General features: G+C 42.9%; 2 protein-coding genes across 7 annotated transcripts in view; both read right to left on the reverse strand.

The window, feature by feature from the left end:
• tube1 (tubulin, epsilon 1) overlaps nucleotides 1-12,617 on the reverse strand; it is a 94,654-nt gene extending 82,037 nt beyond the window's left edge. For all 6 annotated transcript variants that reach the window (XR_014031080.1, XR_014031081.1, XM_081378771.1 and 3 more), the window contains exons 1-2: nucleotides 12,430-12,617; nucleotides 11,909-11,982 (exon numbers count right to left, since the gene is read on the reverse strand). Coding sequence is in view for 4 of the 6 variants with exons in the window: in XM_081378771.1 (XP_081234897.1) it covers nucleotides 11,909-11,982; nucleotides 12,430-12,454 (99 nt within the window). In the remaining 2 variants the exon portion in view is untranslated. The remainder of the gene's footprint in view (nucleotides 1-11,908; nucleotides 11,983-12,429) is intronic.
• Nucleotides 12,618-13,354: 737 nt separating this feature from the next.
• The window catches only part of lama4 (laminin, alpha 4), a 251,052-nt gene continuing 242,174 nt past the window's right edge, over nucleotides 13,355-22,232 (reverse strand). Inside the window, exon 40 of the mRNA XM_081378769.1 lies at nucleotides 13,355-13,777. Coding sequence (XP_081234895.1) covers nucleotides 13,632-13,777 — 146 coding nt within the window. The 3' untranslated portion in view covers nucleotides 13,355-13,631. The remainder of the gene's footprint in view (nucleotides 13,778-22,232) is intronic.

The following is a 22,232-nucleotide window of genomic DNA, read 5'->3' on the forward strand; positions in this document are numbered from 1 at the left end:
GCAACACCATAGCAACCACCCAGAACACCCTAGCAACCGCCTAGCAACCACTCAGAATACCCTAGCAACCGCCTAGCAACACCATAGCAACCACCCACTAGCAACACCATAGCAACCACCCAGAACACCCTAGCAACCGCCTAGCAACCACCCAGAATACCCTAGCAACCGCCTAGCAACACCATAGCAACCACCCAGAACACCCTAGCAACCGCCTAGCAACCACCCAGAACACCCTAGCAACAGCATAGCAACCACTCAGAACACCCTAGCAACCGCCTAGCAACCACCCAGAATACCTTAGCAACTGCCTAGCAACACCATATCAACCACCCAGAACACCCTAGCAACCGCCTAGCAACCACCAAGAATACCCTAGCAACCGCCTAGCAACACCATAGCAACCACCCAGAACACCCTAGCAACCGCCTAGCAACACCATAGCAACCACCCAGAACACCCTAGCAACCGCCTAGCAACCACCCAGAATACCCTAGCAACCGCCTAGCAACACCATAGCAACCACCCAGAACACCCTAGCAACCGCCTAGCAACCACCCAAAACACCCTAGCAACAGCATAGCAACCACTCAGAACACCCTAGCACCCGCCTAGCAACCACCCAGAATACCTTAGCAACCGCCTAGCAACACCATATCAACCACCCAGAACACCCTAGCAACCTCCTAGCAATCACCAAGAATACCCTAGCAACCGCCTAGCAACACCATAGCAACCACCCAGAACACCCTAGCAACCGCCTAGCAACACCATAGCAACCACCCAGAACACCCTAGCAACCGCCTAGCAACCACCCAAAACACCCTAGCAACCGCCTAGCAACCACCCAGAATACCCTAGCAACCGCCTAGAAACAGCATAGCAACCACCCAAAAGACCCTAGCAACCGCCTAGCAACCACCCAAAAGACCCTAGCAACCGCCTAGCAAAAAGCGTTCTGGTCCAAACTTTCTCAAGCCAACTTAAAGTTTGTCTCGACGAACTTTTGCATCTAGTTATTATTATTCTTCTGACCGTAAAAATTTACAACTCAAACTCCTCCTAGAGCTTTAACTCCACATACTCCAAACTCGGCACAGACACTCAAACTGATCTGACTCGCGTTGCTATATCTTTTCAGACTGATCCGACTTACGGTTTTCCTAAAAATGACGATCAAAACTCGAAAAAACTCATTCAAAAACTCCCATTGACTTACATTGGGGAGTTCTAAAAAATTCAAACCGACAAAATTTAAATCAAAATACCTTGAAGACTAAACCAAACTGCCATTCTATATACTATATGAGCCATTGAGACTCATTTAAACTAATAAACTCTAAACTCATACACTTATAAACTAATTAACTTATAAACTTATGAATTCATAGACTTATGAACTCTTAAACTCATAAATTAATAAACTCTGAACTCTTAAACTCATTTAAACTTATAAACTTTAAACTCATTAAAACTTATAAACTCTAAACTCATTTAAAACATAAACTCTAAACTCAAAAACTCTTACACTTATAAACTCATCAATTTATACACTTATAAACTCTAAACTCATAAACTCTGAGTGTGTGTGTGTGTGTGTGTGTGTGTGTGTGTGTGTGTGTGTGTGTGTGTGAACACACACACACACACACACACACACACACACACTAAACTCATTTAAACTTAAACTCTAAACTCATTTAAACTTATAAACTCAAAACTCAAAAACTCGTAAACTACTTTAAACTTCAAACCACTTCTTAAGTTTAAAGCTTCCAGCTCCCAAGCAACTCCATAGCAACCAAACTTGAGTACCCTAGCAACCGTTTTGCAAGACCTATATCTCTGTATCAGAACATCGTATAGAGATGAGGTTTGGCTCTTTTGACTCATGCTAGCAAACAGCACTTCCAACATGCTACACATGCTAGCACTGAATAGCTACATGCTAATAACGATTAGTTAAGTGCTATATCATGCCAAGATCATGCTAAGAACTCTATAAAGACTCCATAGTAACCATCTGTGACAACTACCAACCACCTAGCAACACCATAGCAACCGCCCAGAACACCCTAGCAACCGCCTAGTAACCGCCTAGCAACACCATAGCAACCACCCAGAACACCCTAGCAACCGCCTAGCAACCACCCAGAATACCTTAGTAACCGCCTAGCAACACCATAGCAACCACCAAAACACCCTAGCAACCGCCTAGCAACACCCTAGCAACCACCTAGAATACCCTAGCAACCACCTAGCAACACCCTAGCAACCACCAAGCATACCCTAGCAGCTGCCTAGCAACACCATAGCAACCACCCAAACACCCTAGCAACCGCCTAGCAACATCATAGCAACCACCTAGAACACCCTAGCAACCGCCTAGCAACACCCTAACAACCCCCAGAATACCCTAGCAACCGCCTAGCAACAGCATAGCAACACCTAGCAACCAACCAGAATACCCTAGCAACTGCCTAGCAACACCATAGCAACCACCAAAACACCCTAGCAACCGCCTAGCAACATCATAGCAACCACCTAGAACACCCTGGCAACCGCCTAGCAACACCCTAGCAACCCCCCATAATACCCTAGCAACAGCATAGCAACCACCAAAACACCATAGCAACCGCCTAGCAACAGCATAGCAACCACCAAAACACCCTAGCAACCGCCTAGCAACAGCATAGCAACCACCCAGAACACCCTAGCAACAGTATAGCAACCACCCAAAACACCCTAGTAACCGCCTAGCAACCACCCAGAATACCCTAGCAACCGCCTAGCAACAGCATAGCAACCACCCAGAACACCCTAGCAACCGCCTAGCAACCACCCAGAATACCTTAGCAACCGCCTAGCAACACCATAGCAACTACCCAGAACACCCTAGCAACCGCCTAACAACCACCCAGAACACCCTAGCAACCACCTAGCAACAGCATAACAACCACTCAGAATACCCTAGCAACCGCCTAGCAACACCATAGCAACCACCCAGAACACCCTAGCAACCGCCTAGCAACCACCCAGAATACCCTAGCATCCGCCTAGCAACACCATAGCAACCACCCAGAACACCCTAGCAACCGCCTAGCAACCACCCAGAACACCCTAGCAACACCATAGTAACCACCCAGAATACCTTAGCAACCGCCTAGCAACACCATAGCAACCACCCAGAACACCCTAGCAACCGCCTAGCAACCACTCAGAATACCCTAGCAACCGCCTAGCAACACCATAGCAACCACCCAGAACACCCTAGCAACCGCCTAGCAACCACCCAGAATACCCTAGCAACCGCCTAGCAACACCATAGCAACCACCCAGAACACCCTAGCAACCGCCTAGCAACCACCCAGAACACCCTAGCAACACCATAGTAACCACTCAGAACACCCTAGCAACCGCCTAGCAACCACCCAGAATACCTTAGCAACCGCCTAGCAACACCATATCAACCACCCAGAACAGCCTAGCAACCGCCTAGCAACCACCAAGAATACCCTAGCAACCGCCTAGCAACACCATAGCAACCACCCAGAACACCCTAGCAACCGCCTAGCAACACCATAGCAACCACCCAGAACACCCTAGCAACCGCCTAGCAACCACCCAAAACACCCTAGCAACCGCCTAGCAACAACCCAGAATACCCTAGCAACCGCCTAGAAACAGCATAGCAACCACCCAAAAGACCCTAGCAACCGCCTAGCAACCACCCAAAAGACCCTAGCAACCGCCTAGCAAAAAGCGTTCTGGTCCAAACTTTCTCAAGCCAACTTAAAGTTTGTCTCGACGAACTTTTGCATCTAGTTATTATTATTATTCTGACCGTAAAAATTTACAACTCAAACTCCTCCTAGAGTTTTAACTCCACATACTCCAAACTCGGCTCAGACAATCAAACTGTTCTGATTCGCGTTGCTATATCTTTTCAGACTGATCGGACTTACGGTTTTCCTAAAAATGACGATCAAAACTCGAAAAAACTCATTCAAAAATCCCATTGACTTACATTGGGGAGTTCTAAAAAATTCAAACCGACGAAAATTCAAATCAAAATACCTTGAAGACTAAACCAAACTGCCATTCTATATACTATATGAGCCATTGAGACTCATTTAAACTAATGCACTCTAAACTCATACACTTATAAAGTAATTAACTTATAAACTCATGAATTCATAGACTTATGAACTCTAAAACTCAAATTAATTAACTCTGAACTCTTAAACTCATTTAAACTTATAAACTAAACTCAAAAACTTGTACACTTATAAAGTCATCCATTTATACACTTATAAACTCTACACTCATAAACTCTGTGTGTGTGTGTGTGTGTGTGTACACACACACACACACACACACACACACACACACACACACACACTCTAAACTCATTTAAACTTATAAACTCAAAACTCAAAAACTACTTTAAACTTCAAACCACTTTAAACTTATTAAGTTTAAAGCTTCCAGCTCCCAAGCAACTCCATAGCAACCAAACTTGAGAACCCTAGCAACCGTTTTGCAAGACCTATATCTCTGTATCAGAACATCGTATAGAGATGAGGTTTGGCTCTTTTGACTCATGCTAGCAAACAGCACTTCCAACATGCTACACATGCTAGCAGTGAATAGCTACATGCTAATAGCGATTAGTTAAGTGTTAAATCATTCTAAGAACTCTATAAAAACTCCAGAGTAACCATCTGTGACAACTACCAACCACCTAGTAACACCATATCAACCGCCCTGAATACCTTAGCAACCACCTAGCAACCACCCAGAATACCCTAGCAACCGCCTAGCAACACCATAGCAACCACCCAGAACACCCTAGCAACCGCCTAGCAACCACCCAGAACACCCTAGCAACCGCCTAGCAACACAATAGCAACCACCCAGAACACCCTAGCAACCGCCTAGCAACCACCCAGAACACCCTAGCAACCAACCAGAATACCCTAGCAACCACCTAGTAACACCATAGCAACCACCCAGAACACCCTAGCAACCACCCAAAACACCCTAGCAACCTACCAGAATACCCTAGCAACCGCCTAGCAACCACCCAAAACACCCTAGCAACCGCCTAGCAACCACCCAGAACACCCTTGCAACCGCCTAGCAACACCCTAGCAACCACCCAGAACACCCTAGCAACCGCCTAGCAACCACCCAAAATACCTTAGCAACCGCCTAGCAACCACCCAGAATACCCTAGCAACCGGCTAGCAACACCATAGCAACCACCCAAAACACCCTAGCAACCGCCTAGCAACCACCCAGAACACCCTAGCAACCGCCTAGCAACACCATAGCAACCACCCAGAACACCCTAGCAACCGCCTAGCAACCACCCAGAACACCTTAGCAACCACCCAAAACACCCTAGCAACCAACCAGAATACCCTAGCAACCGCCTAACAACCACTCAAAACACCCTAGCAACCACCTAGCAACCACCCAGAACGCCCTAGCAACCGCCTAGCAACACCATAGCAACCACCCAGAACACCCTAGCAACCGCCTAGCAACCACCCAGAACACCCTAGCAAACGCCTAGCAACACCATAGCAACCACACAGAACACCCTAGCAACCGCCTAGCAACCACCCAGAACACCCTAGCAACCAACCAGAATACCCTAGCAACCACCTAGTAACACCATAGCAACCACCCAGAACACCCTAGCAACCACCCAAAACACCCTAGCAACCACGTAGCAACCACCCAGAACACCCTTGCAACCGCCTAGCAACACCCTAGCAACCACCCAGAACACCCTAGCAACTGCCTAGCAACCACCCAAAATACCTTAGCAACCGCCTAGCAACCACCCAGAATACCCTAGCAACCGCCTAGCAACACCATAGCAACCACCCAGAACACCCTAGCAACCGCCTAGCAACCACCCAGAACACCCTAGCAACCGCCTAGCAACCACCAAGAATACCCTAGCAACCGCCTAGCAACACCATAGCAACCACCCAGAACACCCTAGCAACCGCCTAGCAACCACCCAAAATACCTTAGCAACCGCCTAGCAACCACCAAGAATACCCTAGCAACCGCCTAGCAACACCATAGCAACCACCCAGAACACCCTAGCAACCGCCTAGCAACACCATAGCAACCAACCAGAATACCCTAGCAACCGCCTAGCAACCACTCAAAACACCCTAGCAACCACCTAGCAACCAGCCAGAACACCCTAGCAACCGCCTAGCAACACCATAGCAACCACCCAGAACACCCTAGCAACCGCCTAGCAACCACCCAAAACACCTTAGCAACCGCCTAGCAACAGCATAGCAACCACCCAGAACACCCTAGCAACCGCCTAGCAAAAAAACGTTCTGGTCCAAACTTTCTCAAGCCAACTTAAAGTTTGTCTCGACGAACTTTTGCATCTAGTTATTATTATTCTTCTGACCGTAAAAATTTACAACTCAAACTCCTCCTAGAGCTTTAACTCTACATACTCAAAACTCGGCTCAGACACTCAAACTGATCTGACTCGCGTTGCTATATCTTTTCAGACTGATCGGACTTACGGTTTTCCTAAAAATGACGATCAAAACTCGAAAAAACTCATTCAAAAACTCCCATTGACTTACGATGGGAGTTCTAAAAAATTCAAACCGACGAAAATTCAAATCAAAATACCTTGAAGACTAAACCAAACTGCCGTTCTATATACTATATGAGCCATTGAGACTCATTTAAACTAATGAACTCTAAACTCAAAACGTGTGTGTGTGTGTGTGTGTGTGTGAGAGAGAGAGAGAGAGAGAGAGAGCGTGTGTGCATGTGTAAACTCAAATACTCGTACATACTCATTTAAACTTATAAACTCTTAACTCAAAAACTTGTACACTTATAAACTCTGAGTGTGTGTGTGTGTGTGTGTGACAGAGAGAGAGTGTGTCTATGTGCGTGAGTGTGTGTGTGTGTGTGTGTTAATGAGCTTGTCTGTGTGTGTGTGTGTGAGTGAGTTAGTGAGTGTGTGTGAGAGAGATAGTGTGTGTGTGTGTGTGAGAGAGTGAGAGTCTGTGTGTGCATGCTTGTGTGTGTGTATGTCGAAAATTTAAATCTAAACACCTTGAAGACTAAACCAAACTGCCGTTCTATATACTATATGAGCCATTGAGACTCATTTAAACTAATAAACTCTAAACTCATACACTTATAATTAGAATAAGTGTATGAGATTAACTAATTAACTTATAAACTCATGAATTCATAGACTTATAAACTATTAAACTCATAAATTAATAAACTCTGAACTATTAAACTCATTTAAACTTATAAACTCTAAACTCATTTAAACTTATAAACTCAAAACTCAAAAACTCATACACTTATAAACTCTAAACTCAAACTCTTAAGTGTGCGTGTGTGTGTCTAAGTGTGTGTGTGTCTGAGTGAGTGTGTGAGCGAGTTAGTGTGTGTGTGTGTGTGTGTGTGCGTATGTGTGTGTGTGTGTGTTTATCTATCTATCTATTAACTTATTTATCTACCTGTCATAAACTTCAAACTACTGTAAACTACTTTAAACTTCATTTAAACTTATAAACTCAAAACTCAATTAAACTTATAAACTAAACTCAAAAACTTGTACACTTATAAACTCATGCATTTATACACTTATAAACTCTAAACTCATAAACTCTGAGTGTGTGTGTGTGTGTGTGTGTGACACACACACACACACACACACACACACACACACACACACACACACACACACACACACACACACTCACTCACTCACTCTAAACTCATTTAAACTTAAAACTCAAAAACTCGTAAACTACTTTAAGTTTAGCGGTAAACTAGGCGGTTGCTAGGGTATTCTTGGTGGTTGCTAGGCGGTTGCTAGGGTGTTCTGGGTGGTTGCTAGGCGGTTGCTAGGGTGTTCTGGGTGGTTGCTATGGTGTTGCTAGGCGGTTGCTAGGGTATTCTGGGTGGTTGCTAGGCGGTTGCTAAGGTATTTTGGGTGGTTGCTAGGCAGTTGGTAGGGTGTTCTGGGTGGTTGCTAGGGTGTTGCTAGGCGGTTGCAAGGGTGTTCTGGGTGGTTGCTAGGTGGTTGCTAGGGTGTTTTGGGTGGTTGCTAGTAGGGCTGGGCGATATGGCTGAAAACTGTATCACGATATAAGTGTTTCATATCGGTCGATATCGATAATTATTGAATTTTTTTATAACATATTTAAAATAAGGACCAGTCCAGGAGACAAATATATTACATTTAAAGATTTTTTATTTTAAACTTAACCTACCTCTGATTATAATCCCATCAGTTATAAAGGCAGAAATGTCAACACGACCATGGAAAACTCAAAAGTCTAAAATCACAATGAACACTTAACAATTATCTCTTAACATTTAGGTGCAAAATTAAAGAATACGTAAGAAATGCTTTATAAAGGGGTGGGCGATATGGCAAAAATATAATATTACGATTTCTTTCTATAAATTCTATAAATCTATTTCTTTCTATTTTCTATAAATTATACATTGATACTTATTAAAGCTATTAATAAAGTTATTAGTCAAGAGCAGTGAGTGATTTTCTCTTTACATTTTGTTGTTTTATTAACATTAAAGGGATAGTTCTCCTAAAAATTCTAATTTTCATAATTTACTCTCTCACAGTGTTTTAAACTCGAATAAGTTTCTTTCTTCTGTTGAAAATAAAAGTTATTTGGAAGAATGACCAATAGTTGATGTACCAGAGTGACTTCCATAGTATATTTTTCTCCTATGAAAGTCAATGGGGACCAGCTACTGTTTGGATACCCACATTCTTCAAAATATTTATATTAGAAAATATTAGAAGGCAATTAATACAGGTTTGGAACAACATTAGAGTGCGTAAATAATGAGATAATTTTTATTTTTGGGTGAACTATCCCTTTAAGGACAAGCGGCAGCGTGTTTACTATTACTGTCTCTTTAAAAGCTGCGCGCGACGCGTCTATTATACACGCATTTGACAAGCAGATTTTCTCTCAATTTTCTCAAGTTTCCTTTCACTTTAGACATATCCGACTAGTTTATGTAAACCTTGTGTGTATATAACAGTATTAGCAAAATAAGACTCGAAATATAACTTAGTCCAGTATTGAGGCGCTGGTAGACAGGCTTTTAGAGCATGCGAGCTTCACATGTACGCGCTGAGAAACGCACACGCTAGAACAGCGCATCAGAACCATTTTATGATCAGAACGCGAATAACAGAGAAACTGACGACGGTCTTGCATAATCTGCAGACGACATTGGTCTGACTACGGTCAGACTTTAAGTCAGGCGAGCTGACTTTTTCTGTTTTATCTAGTTACTAGAGAGTGAGTGCCTTTGTTCATGCAATCAAACTTGCTTTGTTGGTTTCTTCTAACGAAAAAAAAAAAATATATATATATCGAACGTTTTATCGAACGCATTTTTTATTGATATTGATTACGTGTCTATCGCGATACATATCGTTATCGTTTTATCGCCCAGCCCTAGTTGCTAGGGTGTTCTGGGTGGTTGCTAAAAGTTTATAAGTTTAAATGAGTATGTACGAGTATTTGAGTTTACACACGCACACACGCTCTCTCTCTCTCTCTCTCTCTCTCTCTCTCACACACACACACACACACACACACACACACACACACACACACACACACACACACGTTTTGAGTTTAGAGTTCATTAGTTTAAATGAGTCTCAATGGCTCATATAGTATATAGAACGGCAGTTTGGTTTAGTCTTCAAGGTATTTTGATTTGAATTTTCGTCGGTTTGAATTTTTTAGAACTCCCATCGTAAGTCAATGGGAGTTTTTGAATGAGTTTTTTCGAGTTTTGATCGTCATTTTTAGGAAAACCGTAAGTCCGATCAGTCTGAAAAGATATAGCAACTTAAAGTCACCCTAGCAACCGCCTAGCAACCACCCAAAATATCCTAGCAACCGCCTAGCAACCACCCAAAAGACCCTAGCAACCACCCAAAATATCCTAACAACCGCCTAGCAACCACCCAAAAGACCCTAGCAACCGCCTAGCAACCACCCAAAATACCCTAGCAACTGCCTAGCAACCACCCAAAAGACCCTAGCAACCACCAAAAATATCCTAGCAACCGCCTAGCAACCACCCAAAAGACCCTAGCAACCACCCAAAAGACCCTAGCAACCACCCAAAATATCCTAGCAACCGTCTAGCAACCACCCAAAAGACCCTAGCAACCACCAGAAATATCCTAGCAACCGCCTAGCAACCACCCAGAATACCCTAGCAACCACCAAAAATACCCTAGCAACCGCCTAGCAACCACCCAAAAGACCCTAGCAACCGCCCAGAACACCCTAGTAACCACCCAGAATACCATAGCAACCGCCTAGCAACACCATAGCAACCAACCTGAATACCCTAGCAACCACCTAGCAACCACCCAGAACACCCAAGCAACCACCTAGCAACCACCCAAAATACCTTAGCAACCACCTAGCAACACCATAGCAACCACCCAGAACACCCTAGCAACTGCCTAGCAACCATCCAGAATACCCTAGCAACTGCCTAGTAACCACCCAAAATACCCTAGCAACCGCTTAGCAACACCATAGCAACCACCCTAGCAACCACCCAGAACACCTTAGCAACCCACTAGAAAACCCCCAACAACTTTTTAACTTTAAACTACTTTAAACTTCAAACTAATTTAAACTTTAAACTAATTTAAACTTTAGACTAGTTTAAACTTTAAACTACTTTAAACTTCTAACTAATTTAAACTTTAGACTAATTTAAACTTTAAACTAATTTAAACTTCAAACTACTTTAAACTTCAAACTACTTTAAACTCCAAACTACTTTAAACTTCTTCAAACTTTCTGGTCCGGCTTTCTCAAGCCAACTTAAAGTTTGTCTCGACGAACTTTTTAATCTAGTTTTCATCTTACTACTGTAAAGCTGCTTTGATGCAATCTGTATTGTAAAAAGCGCTATATAAATAAAGGTGACTTGACTTGACTATCAGTCAAAATGAGTTGAAAAATATTGGCATACATCAGAAAATCATTCTGAAAGTGATTCCAATGATATCCTCTGTGCCGTTATCGTTATAGATGTGGTGTGAACTCTACTAATCTTTTATATTCGTTATCGCTATAGTTATCGTCCTTGGTGTGAAAAGGCCTTTAGAGAGATTTACACATTAAATGTAAATCTTACTGTAAATATCTGAATCTAAATAACAGAAGCTGAAATACTAAGAAAAAACGTTTGAATTATATAAAACTACTAGATTTAACACATGCAACCAGGTTCATTTATGAACATTTGGCGCCCTCTTCCCCCTTGTAGATTAAACACTCAAAACTTAAATAGCAACATTTCTAAGCATTGATTTGGTACTTTTTTACAAATTATATAAATAAGTTGTCTCTTGATAAGCATTGAAATAATTCACCAATTTATGTACTTTAAGTTTCGCAGGTTGAGTGCACAGTATATAAATCTAAACACGTGTAAACTGATTTTACAGTTTACGTTATATAAAGATTTCTAGTTGATTTTCCAGTTTACGTTATATAAAGACTTCTAGTTGATCATTTCTCTCTCTCCACCATTCACTTCTTGACCACTAATCACTAAAAAAAACTCATGTCTAAATTATTTTAGTGTGCTTTTAAATAATGCGAATCTCTAGACACTCACCTCCAGTTTCACAGAAAAGGTTTACACAAGTTCCAGACTAAAATGCATGTTTGAACTGTTTGAACTGAAAGCAACTTGCACTGTCATATCTTAAAATGTGTCAGTGCCATTGTTTTGTCTTAAGACGCACACAAGGCACGTTTATAAAAGCTGCTTATACTGTCAAAAAATTATTTCTTACTTGATTGACATGTGCATGTTCTCTGAGCGCGAGGTCCCAGAAGCGGCAGCCCACCTGATTTCCACACTGACCAACTGGAGGAGAAAAGAAGAGGTAACTAGAGGACACACATTCTTGCCCAGGGGCATCAAGACGTTTTTAAGCACCAATGACAGCTTGACCTTTTTCTCCAGGTGAGACATGATTGATGATGGTCTGGTGGTGCACTTCTAGTTTTAGATGGAAAGGAATCCTTACTTACATACTTGTAAATATGAATCCAAGAAACACTTTTAAACTGTATTTATTTGTCAATTTTAACAGGGATTTACGTATTCAAGTACATTTTCATTTGTTTAATAATACATTAATAACTAATTTCTTCATTTAACTTTGAAAGTGACACACCAAGTCCTCCATATCAGTGGCCTTGAGTTGACAAATTAATATTTTCTAAAAGACCACACACCCGCAAAAGCTTTTTTCCACAGATCAAGCATCTGACACACAGCAGTGTGACCATTAAAGACGAACTCTCTTACCTTGGACTACTATGGACTGTGTCATCTTTTTAGTTCATGCAATTTCATCAAACTAAATAGAAACTTGTTACACTATCGATGAGTAAACGACGTCCATCTGTAAAAGTTATGGCTTGTTCTTTGGCCGTTGTTGTTTGCGCGCGCTGGAGTAAAAAGCGTCGTCAGTTGATGACGTATCACAGCGCGACAGGAAGTTCTGTTCTGTTTGTAGTTTTTCCCTCTTATCATTTTCCTTTAATCATTTTTCAGGCCTCCCCGTTTGTACTTTCCAAGATTGACTTAAATAAGAATTAAAAAGCTGGGATTTTGTTGTGTTTAGTTTATAAAAAATAATTATAATATTTTGTTAGTAATACCAATTTTATGTTTATTATACAATGATATGGCTGTTTTTCTGTTTAGAATGTTATTTTTTGCTCTTTGGAGCCTGTGCAGATATGTTTAATGTGGGTTTTATCATCATTTATTAACATTATATTTTACACTTCTCATTGTTATATGTAGCTATAATGGGAACTGGTAAGGTCATATAGGTTTTCAGACAGTATTTTTATTGGCCTTTTGATCACAATCTTCTTGTAACATTAAGACACATCCCAATCAAAAATAGCGGTTTTATGTCTCTGAACTATAAACCTTGCTTTCATATTGTAAAAGAAAGTCAGTCAATTATTTACAATTAACTATAAATTTCTCCTTCCACTTCTACAAAAGTGATCTATAAGTTGTTAATATATTATTTTAGTATTTACATTAAAGTCCATTTTTATACTATGAAATTAATATGAATTCATGTTTATGTTCAGTGATCACATATAAAATGCTTTTGTTCAAATGTTCTAACTTGGCCTAACATTTCACAGGAGTTCAACATCTTCATCATCACACCCATTCTCTATTAACCCAGATACAGATACAAAACAAATATCAGAAAACACCAGCTTTATTAAAGAAAAGTATTCAGATAAAGCAGTGAGTGAAGGACTTTATTTAGTATTATGACTATATAGTCTCTCTCTCTCTCTCTGGCTTTAATATTCTGTGCAAAAAAGTACAAGGTTTCTATAGATATTACATGTACGTCAATTTAAGAACCTTTGGTATCAAGTTAACATAAAGGCTAGTGTGCTCTGTTTTACAGCTCATTAGTCATTAATGAAATATAAATGATGCTGAAGAGGCATGTGTATTTCTGTGGTGGCTCAAGCGGCAGGACAGGAGCCCACACCGACCGCTCCGCTGACCAGCGCCGCTTTACTGAAGCTCACGGGAGACTCGTTCACAGACACGCTCCTCATGCAGCCTGTGTAGCCTCTCCTGCTGAGGAGACTGGGAGACAGCATGGAGTCTGGACAAGACAAAAAGGGCATAAATCATTCATACTCGACAAGTATTGACATTGCAGTGGGAATGAACACTCTTACAGTAGCATTTGAAAGAAACAGCCTAAGCTCACATTATGTTCAGGAGTTACAGAAGCACAGTTTTTATTTGACAGTTCCAGCTCTAAAATCTGATTGGATGAGCCAAATTGGACTCACTTTATATTAAGTGTCTTTAACTACTTTGGCCTGGTTTCACAGACAAGGCTTAGACGAAGCCAGGTGTAGGCTTAGTTCTCGTAGTTCAAATAGGGCATTTAAGTAGCTTTTAGAAAAAGCCTTAGAAAAAAAAACTAAGAAAAAAAAAAAACTTTACTGGTGTGCATCTTGGGACAAAACAATGACACTGACATATTTTAAGATATACCAGTGCAAGTTTCTTTCAGTTCAAACAGCTCAAACATGCATTTTAGTCTGGGACTAGCTTTAAACCTTATCTGTGAAATCAGGGGTATGTAACTTTTGGCCCACTAGCGGTTAAAAAAAACTGCATGCATTTTGCTTAAGAACATTTTTTTTGGTTGTGCTTTGGCTTTAAAGACACCTAATATAAAATGGGACCACAACCCTGTTGTAAGCTGGTTTGCAAAAAGTGGCACCAAAAGTACTAGGACTCTTAACAACACTTAATAGTAGGGTAGGAAGGGGGAGTTCACCTGCACCCGAAAGGTATATTTTTTTTAACCTAGTTTTTTGTAATCCTTAAGGTGTCTAGTAAAGGAATTTTGATGTTCCCCACGCAAATTATTGTCCCATATGTGATTTTTTGTATCATCTTTTGTGTCCGTGCTTGATTTTCGGCTGTGAAAAATGCAAACTTTAAATCTACATAGAATCTGAACAATACATCCTACAGACACAATCCACCCCATTTACTCTTCGTCTTTGCATGAGGAATTGATAGATATGAGGATTGTCATCATTAGATTATGTATGGTGCATTAAAACTCAAATAAACACAATTTTTTTTAAAAAATCGGTGACATTGGATCATTGGAACTCCTCCCCTATGGACCCTATTGATATATGGTTTCGAACTTTTGTATTTTTATAGTCTTTATGTCTAATAAGCAAATGTTGATGATCCCTACTTGAAATATTGTCACATGTTGGTCCAAATGAACATCTCCCATAATAAGGAGTTACTATTCAAACCGTTATATTGGTATTATATTTATTGAAACAAAACAGAAAACCACTCATATAGTCAAATGTGTGTATATATAGGGTATAACAAATCCCCATTAGAATAAACTGAAATAGAAAAAAGTGATTCTAATCAAAGGCCAAAAGGTCAAGGGCAATGATGTCTATTCCTCATACAGCAGGTCTTCATAATCGACCTCTTGTTCCTCGTTTTCTTCACCATCTCCATCCATCTCCTCGACTGTTTCCTCTAGCAAGTCAGTGAGTGAAGTGGGGAGGATAGGTCCACAAGACCACACTGGTTCCAGGGTACCCTCTTCAGTCTTTTCCCAGCCTTGGCCAGGATCATGGGGCTTGGGATACCAAAATATCGGTGTGGCTGCTCTCTTGTAGTTGGCCAGACGGTGGTTGACACGGTTGATGTGTGGGACCAGGTTGTCTCTCCAGGGCGGGAGCCGGGACAAAAAGGTTTAGCCAGCCATTGTAAATTTGGCGCATTGACAGACGAGATGATACGCGATCAACTGATTGAGCACACTACTCAGGCTAAAATCAGGGAGACGTTGCTACTCGAATCAGGCGACTTGACACTAGCTAAGGCTGTTGCCATTGCATTCCAAATTGAAAGTGCAGCAGAATGTGCAGCTAAATTAACACAGACAGAATCATCAAGCCAAGCAGTTTGCATAAGAGCACAGTCACATGACCAGCAACAGCAGCAGCCATCTAGCTTTGGTTTGGATGTACCAGACACAGCCCCAGACCCAGTCATGCATCTCACAAGACAACAAGGGCCGCGTCAGCGTCAAAGGCAGTTTTCCTGCGGTAACTGTGAATCAAACATACATGCCACCAGTAGGGATGGGTACCGAAACCCGGTATTAAACGGGCCCCGGTGCTGAATTTTGAAATACCGCTGGATCGATAAGCTCGGACGTTATCGGTTCTGCTGTCGGTACTGGAGAAATTAAGAAAGTGCTATTGCTATTAAGAAATTATTATCTTGCTAATTTAATCTCGCCAGCCACTTCTATATATAATAATATTTAACCATTTGACTGTGATGCATTTTTGCTAAAGAGAGAGAGAGAGAGAGAGAGAGAGAGAGAGAGAGAGAGAGAGAGAGAGAGAGAGAGAGAGAGATCTTTAACGCGGAGTGACGGCGCGCACAACACAACAGCCCTGCTTAATGAGTGACGATGAGGACAGAACTAAACATTCAAACGGTTAAGCTACACTTTAGATCTTTGATATTAAACTAATATTATTTTAGATTTAGATTGTGGCTTCCAATGATTATAAAAAAGATATTTGAGGTATAACCATTAAAAACTAAAGCCGCATTCATTCTGTTTAGCGTAACTTCCCCTCACAGCGGTGCGCTGTCATTTCTCCCTAAAACCCAAACGTAATGTCAGAATCTGCACGATCGGTGATTGTTGTAAAATGTGGTCTATACTGTTGCTAAACTGCGGGACGCGTTTGATAATAAAAGGCAAGTACCAAAATTGAGCAAGAGACGCTGTTTCAAATGCGGCGCGCGCTCCGAAACACACCGCAACGAGACAAGCAACGTATATTTTGGGCTTTGTGCGGATCTAAACGATCAAATATACACAAAAATATATCAAAATGGCCGTCTTGGAGATTCACTTAAAAAGTTTATTCACTTAAATACAGTTTATATCTTAAATGGGCGTAAATAGTTGGGAGAAAATATGAGGCGTAATAATGATTAGATCTGCATTTGGTCTTAAAGAGGCAGCAGTCTAATAAACCTGCTGACGATTGCTCCATTAATGTGAATCAAACAACAAAAGGCAAAGAGAAAATCAGTCGCAGCTCTTGAATGAATAATTTTGGCTTTCATAAGCTTTAATCTATCTATGATAAACTATGCAGTGTTAATTTAAATCTGACTTTATTAGATGGCTTTTTAGCCCATATTACTCTTGAACAGTAATGTCAGACATTACTGAAATTAAAGCACTGGGTATATAATTTGTATATTTGTTTTATTGTATACTTTTTTTTTTTTTTGACCATGTGTTTGTACTTTGTTTTTGGTGTCCTATGTCTTAATATAAATATATAAAACACAAAAGCCTGCACCCTTCTGCATAACACAGCCTACATGTTTTATTTGTTTTGTTAAAGCATTGCTTTTTCTTTTGCTATAGATATTTATTTTACATTTCAAAATATAAAGCAATATTAATTATGTTCTAAATAATTTTTTTCCTTTTTTTAATATAACAAAAAGAACCGATAAGAATACCGTTAAAGTACCGGATCGATAAGGAGTATCGGTAAGAGTAGTAATACCGTTAAAACCTTAACGATACCCATCCCTAGCCACCAGAGCCCGGCACTGTCCAGCTAATGACCAAACATGCCGTAACTGTGGCAGGAAAAATCACTTTGCAAAAATGTGGCGCTCTGCCCCCTCCAGGTCGGATGCATACACTCCCCGTGGTTCACCCACCATAATTCGCAATGTAACATCGGGGCCCATGCAATTCAAGTCATGTACAGTGAATATAAACACAGTGTGTATTCCTCTGCTGCTAGACACAGGTGCAAGTGTCTCCCTCCTGAATGCCAGTACATACCATAAGTTCTTTCATTCCTGTCCACTGTCCATGCTCACTGCTGTCCTACATGGGTATGGTAACTCAAAAATTGACTTGTTGGGGTCCATCACAGTGACTGTTAGCTATGGCACTAGGGTCTTGCCCTCCTTTGTCTTCAATGTGGCCCGACGAGGGGTGAATTTAATGGGGCTGGATCTGTTCATGGCATTGGGATTTTCACTCATTGACACAGGGGGGGCTGCCATTATGACTGTCGCAGCTGGACAGCATCAGAAGTGGTCATCACTGTTTGAAGGGCTGGGCTGTCTGTCTGCTTTTGTCCATCAACCCCTCATTGACTCCTCGGTGACGCCAGTCGTCCAGCCACTGCACAATTTCACGGCTCCACTGTCTTTTCGAAACTGGATCTCAGAGAGGGCTATCTCCAGGTGCCCCTCCACCCTGAAAGCAGAAACCTGACGGCCTTCGTTACACACCTCTGTGTTTTCCGCAACACGAGGATGCCGTTTGGCCTTAGCTCCGCCCTTTTGAAGGTCATGCTTCAAAAGGTCATGACCTCAGTACTGGCAGGTATACCAGGTGTTGTTATTTACCTTGATGATGTGGTGGTACATGGTGCTACTACGGCTATCCATGACAGTCGCCTGCAGAGTGTGTTCGAAGCCCTCGCCAAGCACAGTCTAACCCTCAATGGCAGCAAATGTGCTTTTGCTGTGCCGGCCATTGAATATGTAGGCTTCCGACTTTCCACTGAGGGCATCTCTCCCCTTCAATCTAATGTGGAGGCCATCCTCTCCGTTCCCGAACCGACCTCGGCTGCCCAGCTCGCTTCATTCCTGGGCATGACGGGCTACTATATGAAGTTCATGCCTCAGTATTCAGCCATAACAGCCCCACTGCGTCAGCTGCTTCGGAGAGATGAGCCGTGGGTCTGGTCGTTAGAATGCACCAAGGCAGTGCAAACTCTTAAAGCTCAACTTACCTCACCTCCAGTGTTGGCACATTTTGACATATCCAGTCACACCCTGGTCACCTGTGACGCCTCGGCCATGGCGATAGGGGCTGTACTGTCACGAGTACAGAATGGCGTGGAGAGGCCTGTTGCATTCGCCTCCCAAGCTCTGAACCAAACCGAACAAAGATACTCAGTTGGGGAGCGGGAGGCACTCGCTTGTATGTGGGCTTGCGAGAGATGGCACCTCTACCTTTATGGCTGCCAGTTTACGCTGAGAACAGACCACCAGGCCTTGACAGCTCTGCTTTCCTCTACTGGCACCGGGCACAGGCCGCTGAGACTGCATCGTTGGTATGACCGCCTCCGCCAATACAACTATACTCTACAGTTTACCCCGGGCCAGGATAATGTCGTTGCAGACCTTCTTTCTCGGTCAGTTCCTGCCCAGGCCCCGCCTACCAGCGTCAATCACATCGAAAGTGAGATTATTCTCACACTACACACTCCGCTCGAGTCCACGGTCACTCTACAGGAACTGAAGGCAGCCTCAGAACAGGATCCAGTCAGCTCCCAGGAGCCACGGGAATTACCAGAGGAGCTGTTAGCATTTTCTCGGGTCAAGCAGGAGCTCTCTTGTTGGAATGAGACATGTGTGGCACTTGGGTTTTGCACCGTGATTCCAGGGGCCCTTCGCGCCCGTGTGCTGGCCATGGCACATGAGGGCCACCTGGGAATAGTGAAACTTAAACAGAGATGCCGCGACCTGGTGTGGTGGCCAGACATAGACAAAGACATTGAGGCCCTTGTTAAAGAATGCCCAGCATGTATTGTAAGTGGAAAGACTGGTCGTCGACCCCCGCCACCCCTGCAACCCCTGGCCTGGCCCTCAAAACCATGGGAGCATCTGCAATTAGACTTATGTGGCGAGATCCACGGTGCCCCCCACTATCAGCGGTTCTTGGTCGTAGTGTATGATTTACACTCCTAATGGCCTGAGCTGACCACTACCGGCTCCGTCACCTCCCAGGTCATTGTGGACTTTCTGGAGTCTCTCTTCTCCCGCTGGGGCCTTCCACAGACCAATACCACCGACAATGGTCCACAGTTTGTATCTGTGGAGTTTACTTCATACCTGGAGAACAGGGGGATTCGACAGCCCTGTATCTGACCTCGGATATCTGTACAGCCCTGTATCACCCACAGGCAAACGGCGGGGTGGAACGCTTCCACCAGTCGCTAAAAAATGGCATCAGAGCACATCAGGCCCAGGGCTGTTCCTTTAAACAAGCCATACTTCTAATATTGCTACACTACCGAGCTACCCAGCATTCAACCACAGAGGTTTCCCCAGCCTCGCTCATGCTGGGTAGGGAGTTACACCTACCACTGGACAGGCTCCGCCCCACCGCAGTCCAGAACACACTCAAACCAGTCAAAACCTCAGTCACCCGCTGTCAGAAGCGGATGAAACAGTGGTTTGACAAGAAAAAGAGGGTCAGGATACCAGATATCGCTGTGGCAGACTGGATGAGAGCTCGCCAACCGCACAGGGAAAACAAGATGGCATCATTTTGGCCCACTCCACAGCAAGTGGTCCGCCAACTGGGACCAGCCACATACCTCCTAGATGGCACCTGCTGGCACACCAGCTGCCTTCAGAAGGTGCCAGCACCTCCTGCAATGTTAACTCAGAACAGCGGGGACATAATGCCACCCAGAGCGGAGCAGGAGGACTCCATACCACAAGCAGCCGCACAGCCTGAAGATACTCCCTCGTTGTCACACCCAGTGCCCCCATCATCATTGTCGCTGCCCCTTTCCCCAGCCTCCCTACCACTGTTCGCCTCACCTTCAGCTGTGTGTTCTCCACAGCCAGTGCGCGCCAGGGCACGACCCGATTACCTGAAGGACTTTGTGTCTACTTTTCATAGTTGAACCCCCCAGAGAGGGGAAAATGTTATGTCCGCTCAGGATTAATTAATCTGTGTTCGTTTGGTAACGCCTCGCTGCATGTTTAGGTTGCAGCTGTTTTGGTCTGAAATGTTTGGTGTTTGGTGAAATGTTCTATAATTATTTATGTCCTCAGAAAACTTGGTGATCAGTGGTCTGTGGAGCCAGATGTGGTGGAGGACATTGGGGTATTTACATGTGTAATGTATGGCCAGGCCCGCGAAAAATCTATGAACAACGTGTGCAGCATCATGCTGAAAAAAATTATTGGAGAGGATGAGACGCTTACCATGGTGCACCAGATTCAAGGTGGATCTGTCCCGGCTCCCGCCCTGCAGAGACAACCTGGTCCCACACATCAACCGTGTCAACCACCGTCTGGCCAACTACAAGAGAGCAGCCACACCGATATTCTGGTGTCCCAAGCCCCATGATCCTGGCCAAGGCTGGGAAAAGACTGAAGAGGGTACCCTGGAACCAGTGTGGTCTTGTGGACCTATCCTCCCCACTTCACTCACTGACTTGCTAGAGGAAACAGTCGAGGAGATGGATGGAGATGGTGAAGAAAACGAGGAGCAAGAGGTCGATTATGAAGACCTGCTGTATGATGAATAGACATCATTGCCCTTGACCTTTTGACCTTTGATTCAGGCATGAAAACAGGTCAGGGGTAAAAAAGGTGAGAAGGATGCGGCATATATCCCCCCCCCACCCCCCCACCCCCCCCCCCCAAAAAAATAGAAACAACAACAAAAAAACAACATGTAAACTGCATTGACATTGTAGTAGGCTACCAGTGTTTCTCCCATGATTTTTGGATCACTGTGATGAGTGGACCTCTGCCACTCTAGGGGGGTTCGGGGGCATGCTCCCCCGTAAGAAAATTTTGTGCTTTTTAATGTGAAATTCATCAATCTGGTGCAAATTAAACAAAGACAATTTCAAAACTCTTTTAGTTACAGTGTCTGTCTACATTACTACTACAATAATAGTTACAATATTAATCCCATGATAGTAATAGCCATATATTGTAAAACAAATGCACTGAAAAATAAAGGAAACTTTCATAATTAGTTTTGTACTAATTTCTACACTTGAAAGAGTATATTTCTATACTTCACATTAAAGATGTGATTGGGCTAGCCCAGTGTCAATCAAGAAAAGAACCAATGGGACGCTGATCTACGCGTTTCATGGGGTCTCAGAGAAAAAAAATTATTTACTACTACTATTTATCACGCATTAAAAATGCCCCAAACTAGTCGTCTGTATGATAATCTGAAACAAGCACTGGTGAGCCGTTGTCCTGCTTCACTTCACAGATGCTGAGTGAAAGGAGAATTATAGAATGAAAGGATATTCATTTATATGACACTTTATTAATCAGGAGAACAGCTTGTTCAGCGCGTCATACGTCGTCCTTTCAGTTTCGGTTTTCAATCGATCAAGTTTTTTCACGTTCTCTCGATAAACCACCCCTTTCAATCCGATCGAAATAATTTGTAATAGAGCTGACACTTTGAGTTTTTAACGGGTTATGTTAAAGCCCTACTTGTTATTAATGTTTTTATGAAATTTCTCTAGTGAATGCATTATCATATCACCGTATTATTTACCGCCATGCAACTGCGAGCCACAAATTAAAGCTTGGCGAGCCGCATATGAGCTCGCGAGCCGCGCAATGAATAACACTGTTTAACACTGTTTAAATGAATAACTGTTAATTGTTCCTGCTCGCTCAGCGCTCACGGCGCCCGCGCGCGATATTATCTCGCC

The sequence above is a fragment of the Scardinius erythrophthalmus genome (genome assembly GCF_964197995.2).
Source record: "Scardinius erythrophthalmus genome assembly, chromosome: 11".
NCBI lineage: Eukaryota > Metazoa > Chordata > Actinopteri > Cypriniformes > Leuciscidae > Scardinius > Scardinius erythrophthalmus.